This window comes from Thermothielavioides terrestris, chromosome 2 (assembly GCF_000226115.1).
Source record: "Thermothielavioides terrestris NRRL 8126 chromosome 2, complete sequence".
Classification (NCBI taxonomy): domain Eukaryota; kingdom Fungi; phylum Ascomycota; class Sordariomycetes; order Sordariales; family Chaetomiaceae; genus Thermothielavioides; species Thermothielavioides terrestris.
The window spans coordinates 6,336,629-6,352,400 of NC_016458.1; the positions used below are offsets into that span (position 1 = coordinate 6,336,629).

General features: G+C 43.9%; 2 protein-coding genes across 2 annotated transcripts; both read left to right on the plus strand.

Moving 5' to 3' along the window:
* The first annotated feature begins 2,101 nt into the window (after nt 1–2,101).
* THITE_2114821 (uncharacterized protein) lies at nt 2,102–2,762 on the plus strand. Its single transcript, XM_003652901.1, has one exon. The coding sequence runs from the start codon at nt 2,526–2,528 to the stop codon at nt 2,700–2,702; it is 177 nt and encodes a 58-aa protein (XP_003652949.1). The 5' UTR covers nt 2,102–2,525; the 3' UTR covers nt 2,703–2,762.
* A 12,636-nt stretch (nt 2,763–15,398) lies between these two features.
* On the plus strand, nt 15,399–15,647 carry THITE_2025197 (uncharacterized protein; the record flags this gene model as incomplete). The annotated part of the gene is made up of 1 exon (XM_003652902.1): nt 15,399–15,647. A coding segment is annotated over one exon (249 nt), but the record flags the coding sequence as incomplete, so codon positions are not given.
* Nucleotides 15,648–15,772: the final 125 nt, after the last annotated feature.

Genomic DNA, 15,772 nt, shown 5'->3' on the forward strand with positions numbered 1-15,772 from the left:
AGATCTTTCGCCTCGTTTATCTTCTAGAGGGAGGCCTTATCTATTAAGCTCTCCTATTTAACGAGCTACCTCTCGAAATTAGCCTCCTTAATATATATATTCCTAGGGTATTTAAGTATATTAAGGTAGATACGAATATATATTCAAAGCTTAGTTATCGTTTTAATAGTTGGCTAAATAGTCTTTTTAAGATTATTATACTACGTTTAAAGGTTAGTATATTTTATAAAGTAGGTAAACTAGTAGTTGGCCACTACTATAGTAGTTATAAAGGTTAGTATCTAAGTAAAGTGATTAGTCTAGCGTTTATAGTCCTTATATTTACGATCTAGATCCTTTTTAACCTATATAATAACGATAGCGATATTGTTATTAAACTACTTCTCTCTTTCGTTATAGAGCTTCCTTTAACAGCTATTTAGTACTTCAACGCTAAGCTACTCTTATAGACCCTTGTTCTTAGAGAGGGTCTAGGAGTCTATATCATTATCCTAGGCTATAGAGGTAGTACTAGGCTACTACTCGCCTATAGTAGGCGCTCCTAGATCGGCTAGAGCTCCTACGTTAGCTATAGCTCCTATAGCTATAGCTAGTGTAGAAGCCTATAGTTCGACGATATATTCTTAGAGCTTACGCTAGATACGCTTATAGGCGAGATCGTAGGTATTGGCTAATATAGGCTTTAGGAGGAGCTCCGCCTTGCCCTCGAAATAGTCGAGTAGGTCGAGATACTTAGCCTTGTTGACGAACTCGTGGTTCTAAGCTACCTAGTTATCTAGGCTAGCTAGGATGATGTCGATCTTTATATCGGCCTTCGAAAATATAGTAGTTGCTACTAAGCGCTATACGTAAGGCTATATACTTAGAGATAGAGCTAGGTTTTCGAGCTAATGAGACTTTTAATTGTTAGAACCGCTATATAGGCTTAGGAAGATAAAGCTATTACAATGCAAGCAATGTATATAACTGGGATCAATCGTAGTGTTGAAGATGTTGTATTATAGGAGAGTTCTCCTGATCAGGAGCCCCGTCTTAGGCGGCAGTTGGGCATCAAGCCGGTAGATCCTAATCTCGGTAGGCCGGCCCGCTACCCTGGGCCGGGCTGGTTCTGACAATAGTATCTGCGCTCGCTGTCCTTTATCCTGGACGATATACGGAACGAGGGAGTGAACGTCAAACAAAAACTTGCGTTCTAGCCTATCGGTTTATCCTATTGGAATTTCTGCGACCATCTCCTGTAAAACTCCAATATATCCTGTGCACCCTTGCCAACGAGCTTGGGCATCAACTGGACTGGCTGGCGTCGAGTGTGTTGTTAGTAGAATCTGGTGGCAGCATCCCACAGAGAAATGTCGGAACCTTCAAAAGACTAGAGCGGCGGATGTAGCTCGACGATACGGTCCTATGCTTCCTAATCTGGGATTGCCTCTCCTTGTTTCCAGCGCTATGCTATTGCCGTAAGGAAGCTGGAGAACTTCTCGAAGGACCATAGCTCAGCTATACCTTCGCGTAACCTAAACGCTGAGCTTAGTAACTGTGAACCAAAGACTCAATAGGCTAGAAACCCGTAGTCTATAAGAAGTATATGTTCTACGACCGCCGAGCTTTCAAGCCCTAGGCATAGGTCTAGAATAATGAAGTCCGCGACGACCGCCAGACTCGAGCCATTGTCGAACTAGGGTTCGCTATCTACGCTAGTTCATTCTACATCGTAGATAATGGCGCTAACGGCCTCGAAGACCTCTTATATCCCGTACCAAGTGCCATAAAAGCTCAACGTAAGACGTCTTGACCCAAGGAGGGCGTCTACCAAGTCCTCCCCGATATAGCGGATAGCTTCCTACGTCTGTCTCGCTACATAGCCGAGTGTTTCGCAGGGGCGGCCGTACCATAGCCGTCCAACGGCGCCCTAGATCAAGCTCTAGCGCAGAGTTAGCAGCTTTGCCCATAGTCCGAGTCCTCCGCACGAGCCGCATATGTATCTCGCCAGATTCCGGGGATCATCATCGGCCGAGCTAGACTTATTCTCGATGGAATGCACAGCCGGAGAGCCCGGGATTGCGTCCTTGGGCGAATCCGAGCCGGATTGGTACGTATTCCTGATCAAATTTGTCGCAACCGGGACACCTTGAAATCATGATAGGCAAGCATCCGCCCGAGGTACTGGGGTGGGACTTCACGCAATGAACGGCAGGGAAAGAAGTTGATACCGGGTGGAAAAATGTTTGCATTCTAGTCCTAAGAGCACGTGTATAATCATAAGAGGTAACGCGGACGTATGCGTAGCGTCGAGGACGGAGGTAGTAGTGAAGCACCGTTCTTTGACTCGGGGTTGATTTACCTCGGGGTTCCCTGTCCAATCACCTTGCCTCCTTGGCTCCTCCGCGTCTCATCCCAAGTCCACCGGGCTCCAGCAATCCACCGGAGCCATGAGGATGCGCGCAAGCATGCAGCCTACCTGGACATGTACGCGAGGTTGAGTTCATTCTTATGTAGAACTTGGCAACTTCTTGCCCCACCTCACGATGGGCGTCGCAGCAACTCTGGGCTTCAACCCAGCAGGGTCCCTGCACTCACCTCCGTCGAGCCCTGCATCCTCAGGACCCCCTCTCAACAACAGTGACTCGGCTCTCCCAACTCCGATGCCAGACCTCCCCGCGTGCCAGCCCAGCAAGCCAAAACCATGCTCGAGAAACACGTAGGGGGTCACGAAGTACGGCTCCGAGCTGGTCCCGGCACAATCCGCGCCCGCCCAAAATGCAAGCTCTTATGGCGGCGGCCCCCGGAGTAGTGGAGTTTACTTGGTGCATGGAGGAAGTCGAACGTTGTTCGTCCGGCAAAACATCGGGCGAGCGTTGGCTCGTGCTCGCTGAGTTATCAATCGCCGTTGTTCAGAAAAGACTTTTAACGTCTGAGGACCACCTCAACAACGGCAACTAAAAAAAAGACCCTGTACGGAGTACGGATATGGAGGACGTTTTCGGGCACGGGCACAGGCATGGAATAACCCCGCCAAGAAGGACGGGCAATGCAGACTACGGAAGAGTTTCTGCGAACGGGATGGGGTGGGCGCTGGCGCGGGGGTGCCTGCCTCCTGTGTTCCTGCCCAACAGAACCTGGAACGCCGATTCTAGCCAGGGCAGCCGATCTTGCAGCGCCAGCCGCCGAAGAAAATCTCGAAACGCACCGCTACGGAGCACACGGAGCGGGGTCCGACTCATGGCCCGCCCTGCGTGATTTTGGGCCGACCGACCACGGTGGATACCAAAAGGCCCGGAGTGCACTGACTGACGAACCGCTTCTTTCACATGGCGGAGCGTCCGCGCGGGGGGGCGAGTTAGCTCCGTCGGCACAGCCGTGCTCATGGCTTAAAATACCTCGAGTGAGAAAAACGGACGGGGAAGCAATCACGCGCTCAACCGTTTATGGCTTTCGGCCGCCATGAAGCCGCCCTTCCTTCCGGGGGTTCCGTGGTGACGACAAGTTCTAGGCAAGCAGTGTGGCAGTTGTGCCGTTGCCTGCTGCCTGGGGACAGGCACGGAAAAGAGTCATAATCGTTGGGAGGTCCCGAGGCTTGGTTCCAGGCATACCATGCCCCGTCGAGCCCTTCAACTGCTTGCGGGGTTGTGGGTTGTGATGACACCCCCCCCCCCCCCCCCCTTCAATGCATGGCAAGCCAGTTTGGCGAAGATGATGACCGCATGCGCGCTTGCATGCGTGTGGAAACCGGGCCGCGGGGGAAAGGGTCCGATTCAGGACGCAAGACAGACGTATCAGCGAGGGGCGAATAACTAACAGGGTCCGCTGAGTCGCGCGGCTTGCAGCGAGTCTGCAGGTCTGCATGGGCACGACGAGTGAGACGCCACGACTGATGAGGATTCCTTGATGCGGAACTTCGGCGCATCTCCCTACACACTACCAACACTGCTGAGGTAGCAAATGGAAGTTGCACGGTTCTGGAGTCAAACCTTACCGCTGGAGCTGGAGCATCCTTCGCACCTCCACTGCAGAAAGAAGCTATTTTCTGAGTGAACATACGGATTACTGGTCGCCTGGCCACACCGCCTGAGTTGCTGCTGTTGGGGCGGGAGCCGCCCTTCCGGGCGATGGACCCTCATTTGTCCATGCAATCTGGAGGAGAAAGATCAATCAGCGCCAGAAGCTGGCGGCGTTTCCTGTGGTCACCACCACGGGTGTTCGGACTCATCTCGCGTGGCTAAGTGGTCCGGCCGGCTCTTGACGGGAGGCGGTCTGGAACAGCAACGGCAAATGCTGCGGACGCTCCCCTTGTCACTATCGTTTAACGACCTTCCTAACTCTACACAGGAGTTACCTGGCAGGAGTGTAGTCATCTGAGTCGGGTCTCCTGATGAGCTGAAACCCGGAGTGCCACCAGCGGGGCAGGGGACGTCTTCTGGTGGCGGAGAGGTGAGATGGCAGTGCAATGAGGCAGGATTCTTGTTCTTGAGTAATGCTGGTGGACAGAGTGACTCGGTGGCCTGGCTTCTGCTTTTCGGCCACAGTCGGCCTTGCAAACCGACCGCCATTTCCGCCTTTTTGTCAGTCATCACGTTACCGTGATTTTTGCGGGAATTCGAATTCGAGAAAGAAATTCGCCCCTGTCGTAGAAAGGCAGCTGCTGCGTGTCCTCCGTACACTATTGGTTACAGCAATCATTGACAAAAAAAAAACTTCGGGGGAAGAGCAGCATTTGACCACAGACTTGCGCAGGGGTGCCTGAGGTTCGACCTTCAACCTGGTCGGACCGGGAATGCCCAGATAGGGAAAAGCAGCCAGAGCAGCCAGAGGGGAATTGACAACAGACGGATGTCCAAACTCCCACAAGCGCTCGGAAATTTACCAGGCGCCTCGCTGGTGCACCTAAGGAACCTAGGTACTTTACTTACCGACCGTGAGCCTTCATCGATTTGCGACAGATCTTGGACTGGCCTGGTTCCCGAATATAATAAGTAGGACGCGATCGCGCTGTGAGGAACAACACTACACAGTTGACCGAGTTAACGCATCGAAGGGTGACTTCCTGTTCTCGTCCTCAAACCGAGGGATGGTCTCCCGGCACCATGGCTCCAGTTGGTCTTGGCCGCTCGACCACTTTTTTTTTTTTTTAGGAAATTGCACCCCGGCGTATGTCTAACCTGCGCTGCTGCTGGCCCTGGGCCTCCGATAATTTGGTAGGCTGGCCAACCGAACATGCCGCTGATGAGCCGACAGGTGAACTCTGTCTGCTGGTGGAATTGGGTTTACCGCAGTCGAGCCGATGATGTTGTTGAGAGATGATTCGCGCTGAGGGTCAAACGTCGTCTCCCGCCGGGTTGACAGAATTGCCGCACATAGTCGGAGTGGCCTTCGATGAACCACTTCGCGCTATCACACACCAAGTTAACGTTAAACCTTCGCGCGTGGGTCCCCGGGCGATTACCCGACGTTTTTGATCCTCAATCTCCTCATTCCCGGGTTTATCCAGGTATCAGAGTCCGTCTGTTTGACCTGCATGGTGTTCGACACTGTGCCGTTGGAAAGACGCCGAATCAGAGATCGACCGCCGATGAGAGACACCGCCGCCTGTTGGGCTTGTGGCGGGCCGTTCTCTATCGGCCGCTGACATGGAGCATCTGGAGAGTGGCAATTTCGTCGGTGAACAGTGGCAGGCCGAAACTGCTCTTCCAGGAGGAAGAGGAAGACTCCGGTATCTTCAGGATCGCGATCAATAAACTGCTCATCATTTTCATATTGGCGCACATTCGAGCATGACACGTACTCAATACTGTATTGTGTATTCCGAAATCCTCTCTCTTCTGCCCATGGCGACTCGCCATCCTCGGCGAAACGGCGAAACATCAATCACACAGTTTCTCCGCCTCGCTGAGCAAGCTGTCCCTTCAACCCTAACCCCGCCGTTTTCATGCACACGGCGCAGCGCTCCGGCCCCCAGGAGCCAAACTATGGTTTGAATGGTGGCTCGAACAGGCTTGATCGGGAGGCACGGGTCAGATTCGCAGCCCCCGTTCCTACACGAGGCCGCGTTTCGTGCGACTTGGACAAGCGTGGCCTTTGCCCGTATCGTACCGTACCTCGGGTCGGATACGAAAACACCCCAGAATACGGAGTCTTCCGTAGTGAAGGCAGTCGGAGGCTGGGATGGTGTGCAGCTTCAAGGTTGGCAATCCAGACACCCTCTCAGGGCCCACTTTCCTTGGTTTCTGCTTTTGGTTAGTTACCGGTTCCATTGCACCGGTGGGTCCCATTGGGGTGTTCTTCCGCTTGGCAAAAAAACTGACCACACCCGAAGATTTTTGAAGGCTCAACCGTGCCGGTGACCCTTGTCTTTGCCGTCATCCTCGTCACCCCAAATTTGACGCAGGCAGATCCGTTGCTCCCGTTTGTGATGGATGCTGTGGCCGCGTTCGACACTCTCCCAACAACGATCTGACAGGTTGGGCCAAACGCGACATGGAGGATATGATCGTAGCAAAACCTGTGACGGGTTCACTGGAATGATCTAGGTTTCACAAATACCTATGTGCTATGTACTCTAGTTATGCGGAAGAGCTACACTACCGCAATTTACAGTTGTTAAATTTGTCGGGCAGGATCGCTGGTCGTTTCTCGCTGGTCGTTCTCAAAGAACTGGAAGGGGTCTTGTTCCCGCTTCATCGGCGCCTGTGTCCGCTGGTGCCGGCCACTACGGAGGCTTCGAGCTCGGACTCTTCGAAAACCTAAACCACCTGGCAAATTTGGCGCAACCAGACCCTGGCCACCAACTTACCCCGCCCCTGCCCCAAAAGTTTTCTCTAGCCACTATAGAAAACAAATCCCTTCCACCCACTAGCCACCTAGGCCTATTTTCTTCCTAAGCTGCCAAGCCCTCTAGCCGACAGACTAATTTAGCTACGTAGTTCCTAGCCTCAATCGCACTTAATCGAGTTCAATTATAAACGTCTAGTATTGATTCCCTACTATTAGAAGTTTCTAAGCGTAGGTTGCTAATAGTTTTTATAGTCGCCTTTAGTCGCCTTTAAGTCACTATCGGTTAAAATCTCTAACCTCGATTAGCAGTCACTATAGCGTCTTCCCCTAACGACAATAGCCTTTAGATATAGACCCCTAAATAGACGTTAGAGGAGCGTTAGTCGGCCCTAGTATCCTAAGACCTTACGATAGCGACTATAAAGTAGCTTAAGGAGTCTAAGTATAGCAATGTCTAAAAGCTACTTGCCTAGAAGCTAGTCGGTTATCCCTAATTATTCTTGATTGTACAAAAATGTTTTTTAATTATTTTATAGACTATCTAGCGGCCTTTAGAGTTAAAGATAATCTAAGTAAAGGGCGAAAAGAAACTAGCGACCTTCGACCTTGATAAATAAACCTATACTATAGCGATAGCGCTATTTCTTTTTAATAAAGGTAGAAAATAGAATATAGACTATAAAAATTATAGCAACCCCTATTCCTATAGCTTCTACGAAATATACTACTAACTAGCTAATAGATATAGCGAAGGAGCATATACCAACTGTTACTACTTTGGCCTAAGTACTTAGTACTTACTACGTCTAGGTATATTTTAATTCTATTCCTTAGTATCGGTACAATACTAATAGGAGTAGACAAGGAGTATAAAGAGCTTATCCAAAGGGGTAAGAAAGAGCTTAGAGACTTCAAAGGTTTTATATCTAAGTACCTATAAAAGTCGACGACGGAGGAGCTTAAGACTTTTAAGAAATAGATTAAAGATATAAAGGAACTCTAAACTAAGAGGGGGAGCCCTAAGAAATGGGTACGTCAATAAATAATAATAGATAGGGAAACGTAAAGGGATATAGTTATAGGGTCTAGGCGATAGATAGAGGGGATTAGGTTTTAGAGAAAAAGATTGAGTATAGGGTATAGACATTGACAAGGAATATAGACAATATACAATAGGCAAGAGATTATATAATAAAGCTATATTCTATAAAGTCGGTAAAGTCAAAATAGCTTTATTCGAAAACCTTTATTTAGAACTATGTCTAACCCCTAATAGAAAATGCAATATACCTATTGCCTAGGACAACGGAAGATAATTATCCCTAATATCTTCAATATCGAAAACGAATATAAAAAGTAGCTAAAATCCCTCCTATTTATTTATCCTTTCCCTAAAGTCAACTAAATCGCTTAAATTTGAACTTAATTATATATAATCAAATACTATTACCTACTAACAATGTTATATAATAACTTTTAGAAATACCGCTTTTGCCCTATATTAGGTCACTCCTATAATGATATTTATATAGAATATCTAACTCGTCACTTATATCCCTTCTACTAATCTTAGATTGTTCCTATTACAATTGAGGATTCTCTAAAGAAGCCTAAATATAGCTAAACCCTATAGGTACTCCTAGTCGCCTATATCTACTGTTCTACCCCTTTGTTCAACTCCCCTTTACTCTCTAAGACGAGCCTAAGCTTAGTAAGTTCAATAGCCTCTTAGAGTATATTAAGTATAGTAAGCCTAAGCTCCGTTTATCGAATAACGGAGTTTAACTATACTAAAAGCATCGCCGAAGACGGCTATAGTATATAGTAAAATCTTATTACTAACATCGCTTTCGAACTCTAGGTAAAAGAGTATACTACTTCGATAGTTATAAGCTATATATACTAATAATAGACCAAAGTTATGTCGCTTAGCAAATATAGGTCGTAGCCCTATTTACTTTCGAAACGCTAGGTTAATCACTATAAGCTTATCGAAGGGCTTTTCGAACTAGCTTATATCAACGAAGTCTATAAGCTATTAGACTTTCACTTCGTTAGTCAAGTTACTTTAAAGACATAGGTCCCAATTACTAAGCTCTTTAGTCTAAAACCCAATAAGCCAATGACCTTATAGAAGCTCCGAGCTATAATAGCCAATAAGTCGAAGTTCAGTCCTAATAAGGTGATATACCTCAACTTGTTGATAAGTTAGGAGCTAGTAGCTATAGATAAAGAGGATATTCCTCTATCTAAGGTTAAACAAGCTCGATCACGTTTAAAAAAGGCTTCTTAGCTAAAGTCGAAGGAAAGCTCTATCAAGCCCTAGGTAGAGTTAGGAGATAAAAAAGAACGCTTCGATTCTAACTCTAATAACGACCTATTTGTCAAGTCGAAAGCGGATTATACTAAGTCGAAGCGAGGTATTAAGTCTAAGCCTAACGCTATTAAATCAGAGCTAGGCGTTATCAAATCGGAGCTAAGTATTAAGTTAGAGCGTAGTATCGTCAAGTCGGAGCTAGACATCGTTAAGTTAAAGCTAAGCGTTATAACTTAGACGAAGGCGAAGAAGGAGGTAGCGACTAAAATCGTATATAGCTCGAAGCGGAAGGCCTATTCCAAGGCTATATAAAACTAAGAGGATTATACAAAGAAGCGCTAGGAGGTAGCTTATCCTAACTCTAATCTAGGCCCTAAGACTAAGTATATACTAGAGGAGCTAGCTAAGTTCGAAGATAAGGGTATATAGCTACCTACAAATAGTGTTCTTTCTTATAATATAGGGTATCTAAATTAGCTAGTAAAAGCGGTAGACATTGTTGAAAATACCCCTCCTAGCGAGCCTTTTAATTTAACTAACGTCGACTAACAATATTGTATTAGCTATCGAAGGCCCTTATTCTATATTCTCTACCCCATCTTATTTAGGTTTATCCTCTTCCTCTTTAATCTTATCGTCATTATCCTATCCTTCGCTACTTCCTTCAATGAGATTTAAACTCTATTGTAATTCATTAATTACTATAGCTATAGAATCGTCCTCTCTACTCTAAAACTTATTAAGAAAAATACCTTAATATTTAAAATTGAGCTTGAACTATATCTATCTATTAGTAGGCTTCCTAAGTAAATGTAACTAAGATTAGTGCCCCTAAGACTTATAAAGCGCAAGGCGATTCCAGAGGTATATATACTCGTTGAAGTAGGGCGAGTCTAGCCAATTGCCAACCGATTCGTTGAATATCGTTATAAGTAACTCGCAAAGGGTCAATATATTGTTAAGGAGATATTAGTCGACCTTGATATTGTCGATCTTTATAAGTTTATTAAGGAACTCCTAGTAGTTATATAATAGTAGTAGACGATAGTCGACTATATCTACCCCTAGCTATATATAGGTGAACATCTTCCAAAGGGTTCCAGTATAAATATACCGCTAGTTCTTCTATTTACGAATAGTATAGTTGTTCTAGTAATTGACGAAGTTAGTAACTTTAAACCGGATAATAGGTATATAGATATAGAGTAGAGCAATATAATCAGATAAGCGGTCGCTATTCCAACCGTCTTTACAACGAAGCCTTCTAAAGAGATCCTAATAATAGATTAGCTTAGGTAACTAAGTATAATTGGACTTAATTATATATAATCAAGTATAAACTATAGTAACTTACTTACTAGAAACCTAAACGACCTTTATAAAGCTAGTTCTACTATAACTCAATCCGCTAGTTCTTAGTACTCTTCCCAAAGGTATAGCAATCCTTAAATAAAAAGGGTTGTTCAAAAAGTTGGAAAATATCTACCTCTCCTAGAAGAATAGGGAAATCTACTTCACCTCTTCCCCTAAACATATACTATCCAATGCCTCTATCTTCATTCCTCCTTAGTTTAAGTCGACGATAGTCCTTTATATCTAAAGAAAGCTAAATATAAGTAGCTACTATCATTAAAGTCTTAACTCCTTAGTCTAACCGAATTATCATTGGAATAAAATTGAGCTCCTTAACAACCCTAAGATATTAAAGGAAAATAGAGCGTTCATATCACACGCAACTGTAGCAAGGGCACCCATAACCGCACCACGGTCAGGGGTAACGAGCGTTCCCTTAAAAAGGGGAACCTCACCCGGAACCCCTTTGTAGGAAGACAGACTATATCAATATACTTTTATAACATATACTAGTGTTTAGGAGTACCGCCTCATTAGCTAACGAGGCTAAAAGGCATTGATCTTTCTTACCCTTATACGCTTACCGCTAGATAGTCACCGAGGGCTATCGGTGTATAACAAGTGGTGCCTACTAACGATTTGAACCTGTCTACTTCCTATCGAGGGGAGCCAAGTTCGGCTTGGAAGACATCACAAGTTACACCCAGCAAATTGTATAGAGCAACGTCTAAGGCAAATAATACTCCTTTATAAAGGAGCAAGCTTCGGAGTATATAATCTATAACGAACTAGTTCACGACCTAGCCACCGTCATTCTAGCACTAAGTACTCGCAAGGAGTCAGAAGCTAAACGGATTCAAGCCTTATAAACGTCAACGTCTATAGGGATATACAGCAAACACTCAAGTTTATCAAGGACTTCGAGGTCACCTACAACGTCCAGTAGGTAACCGCTATCAATCCCTGAGAACTCCAATATCTAGAAGCCGCTATATCACTCAAAGAGGCACTAGAAGGAGACGCCTACGCCCAACGGTATACTAGAACACTGTATATCGTAGAGTACCCTCCCTCTTAGATACTCGACAATTATATTCTTTACACCTACTTTATAACTATTAGGCGTAAAGTCCAAGTAGCCGTCAACAAGAACCTTATCCCAGACCCTAGGATCGAAGATACTACCTTAGAGGCTAAGGACTCGACCTAAGAAACGCTAAAGACCTTAGTACTAGAGAGTCGGGGACCGTTAGAGACCTCGAAGCCTCAAAGGATTAACGATTAGCAACTAGGACTAGCTATATCGCTAGAAACATTGGTAAGAACCAAATACAATCCGACTAAGAACTAGCTAACAACTCTACTAAGCCTAACCTTCTAGGAGCAACTAGAGCCCTAAAATACGCCAACTATTCCTCAATAGGGACGTGAAACCTACACCATTAGTAGCTACAATCTCGGTAAACGCTACTAAGCACCGCTAAGAGGATCGTAGGATCCGCTACCTTAGAACCGACAACCCAAAGAGGAAGACCTATCATCTTCGATAGCTCAGCTAATTAGCGCTTTCGACTAGGTTCCCCAACTACTGCTATAGACGCCTAGCCAACTATCTTAGTACCTATCCGAGCTTCCTAGACTAGACATAGTTATCTAGAATCCTAGGACGGAACATATAGATAGTTCGGTCGACTCTAATGTCTCTTTACTATTCTAAAAGATGCCGAGCCTACTATGTAGACAAGTAGCTAGACCCTCTAGATAAGGAGCTGGACCCTCTAGACAAGTAGCTAGAGCTATAGACATCTAGGCCGCTTTCGCTATATAGGACTTTCTTACCTAAATAGCTAGAATAATAGAGAACCTAAACATTATAATCGAAAGGGCGAACAAGGCTATAGGCGTAGAAGACTATTAGCCTAAAACCAAGGACGGAAGTACTATATCTTCGTAACCGTCTATACCTACGTCGAAATAGAAGATTTAGGACACTAGTCTCTTCTAGCTAAATATGGAGAACGAGGCTAAAGAACCCTAGGACCTATAGTACAATAAACAGTAGCTATACTATAAGGATGTCAACCTTTAGGTTAAATAGATAGATTAGGTCGTTAGATACTACCTAGTAAAAGAAGAGACCCTATATATAGAGATATAGACCCTACTTCGAGGATTAGCACTATAATGGTATAAGTAGCAGCTCTCTACTATAGAAAAGGTAGTATTGACTATATCTATAAAAGCGTAGACTAAGCGTTTAAAAAAGGAGTTTAGCATTAAAAGATATAAAGTAGAGAAATAGCTAAACGAAAACTAGTATACTACAAAGGACAACTACGAAGACAAGTCGGTCTAGAAATTTGCTATAAAATACTTCAAATATATATATATTTAGGAAGATACTACTAAAGAGCAACGTCTAATACGCCTATACAACTACCTCTATCTAGAGCTTTGCTAGCTATACCTCGAACTAGATGTAACTACGGAGATAAGTATATTCCTTAGTATCCTCGACACTAAAGTATATATCGTTAGAGACAAGCTTCGCCAAGACGTCGCCAAGGGCTATATCATTGGCCACAGTCCTATTGCCAACAATATAAATATAAAGTATAACGACGAAGGATAAGGAGACAACTAAGAGGATAGTAGAGCCTTCTAGATAGGAAGAGGTAGAAGAGGACATTGTGATCCTTAGAGAAGAGACAAAGACAAACCCTAGCGACCTAGAAACAATTAGCATAGAGATAGTGACCAAACACGACTATTTGGTAACTAAAACTTCTATAGTACAACCAGATATAGAAGAGGATATCGACTATTCAACGATCATAGAAGAGGAGTCAGACCATTTAACGGCTAAAGAAAAGGCGACAACGGCAACTAGGAAAGACCACCTCGACCCCAACGACTTCAATAGATTCGGATATATATATATAAAAAGTAGTTCAAAGACGGTACCTTCTTATACTATAGTGAGATCATAGTGATAGAAGACGACGAAGACGCCAACCTTTACTGCGAGATACTAGAGAAGACTAGGTACATTCTTGTCAACGAATATAACATCGAAGCCAAGGACGAGGAGTCGGAAGACGAGAAAGCCGATAGTTCTTACTACTTATATTATACCTTTCACTAGCCTAGACTAAGTTGGAACAAACTACTACAATAGCTCCTATAGATTTAGCAATGTACCGCCTATAGCAGAGTCTTTACGATATACTGTAAGCTTTTTAAATATATAGCCGACAATGGCGACGAAGACAAGTATAAGCCTATATAACCTTAAATGGACTACTAGTACGACCTTAGTAATAGCGAAGACAAGCTTGATAGTAAGGATATAAACTTTACGTTAACCAAAGGACAGATTGTAGAAGTGTAGCTATATATACTGCTACTAAAAGTATTGGACAAGCAAGCTACGTACCTTATAATCAACATTAGTGCGAACCTAGGTGAGCTAGGCACCGAGGTTTACTTTAATATAGGTAGCAACGCTAACCTCGTCGATAAGGAGTTTATCTCTAAGTGGGCTAAGAACCTACGTTAGATCGACGTAAAGCCGTACTTTGTCAAAGGCGTTGGAGCCTATACCGAAGTCAAAAAGTAAGTCGAGTTTGACTTCTATATCTAAGGAATCGTCTACGATACCAACGTAGACGGTTACTTTACTATAATAGCCAACGTTATTAAAGGCTTAGGAGCGAAACTGTTGATTGGAACTAACTTTATACTCCGCAATAGAGTAAAGATTGACCTTAATATATTTATCTGTTACTTTTAGTCCGTTTACAATATAAAGATAAGAGTATATATAGAACGGAAAAGAACAATCTAGAAAGTGAAAGCTACGAATACTGTAATAGTCGTACCTATAACGGAATATTTGATCGAGACTATGTTCGAGCCTATAGATACCGATAACGACAATCTAGGTAGCTAGAAACGTAAGCTCTACTTCGCTTTATACGTCGAGGGTATACTGGACGCTATTGTAGATGCGAAGAACGTATACTAGGCTATCGTAAAGAACAACACTGCTCGCCTAATTACCATTGTCGAAGGATAGTGCATTGGACACCTTCTTCAGTATAGCCTAGAGGAGGACATCTAGGCAATAATATAGAACCTTACGCAGTAGACCTAGGATAATATTATAGACGACAAATACGTATAGATAACAACAACTATATAACCAGAGCCTAGTAGTAAGGAACCGATGGCTAAGACATTAACAGAGGATAAGTATAAGCTACCTACTAAGTAGGAGTTCTATACACTATCCTATAGTATCGAGAGACTAGACGACATCCTATACATTAAGTTAGTAGTAGGGGTAAACGTCTATAGTAGGGATAGACGGTATATAGAAGAAATAAAAGTATTACTAGACAAGTATAATGTCTTCCATAACTATAGCATTGTCCCTATACTAAAGGATTAGAAGATAAGAATTCTATTTATCGACAGATAGTAGAATCAGCTTAAGCCTATTCGAGTTTACCCGCTAAGCGCCAAAGATTAAGCGATCGTCGACGAAGAATATAACAAACTATATATATAAGGAAAGATAGACTTTATAGACTAGTTAACCCCTATCGCTTGCCTAGTCTTCGTAGTCTATTGCATAGTTGCTAAAAAAACCAAAGGCAGAGCTATAGTAGACCTCTAGCCCCTAAATACATTGGTAGTACCGGATATATACCCGTTGCCCGACTAAGACGACATTATAAATATAATAATAGGCAATATAATCTTTATAGTATTCGACGTCTCTAGATTCTTCTTCCAGCTTCTAATTATAGAAGAACATTGTAACCGTATAGTAGTCATCAGTCCTAGAGGTTTAGAACGCTTAAACGTTGTATTAATAGGATTTAAAAACTCACTAGCTTTCGTACAACGCTTCATAGACCGCTTATTCTATAAGTATAAGCACTTTGTCTACGCTTATATCGACGACATTATCATCGCTAGCAAGAATATAGAGGAGCACCTCAAGCATATTAAGACGGTTCTCGATATCCTCGACAAGGCATATATTCATATCTTAGTAGAAAAATCCTTTATAGCCTACCTATTAGTAAGACTTCTTAGCTATATAGTCAATGGCGAAGGAGTGGCTAAGACGGACAATAGGATCGCCGTATTTAAGAAACTCAAGTTCCCCGACATCCTTAAGACCTTAGAACAGTACCTTAGTATAGCCGAATAGCTATATAAAGGCATCCTATAGTATATAGCGAAAGCATAGCCTCTATAAGACTGTAAGACCAAACTCCTTACTCAAGGGAGAGTAAGTAGAGACCTTCCTATCGCTAAGTC

What these genes read in the sequence shown, in the direction of transcription:
- THITE_2114821 (XM_003652901.1), top strand. Translation starts at nt 2,526, where the DNA reads ATGGGCGTCGCAGCAACTCTGGGCTTCAACCCAGCAGGGTCCCTGCAC.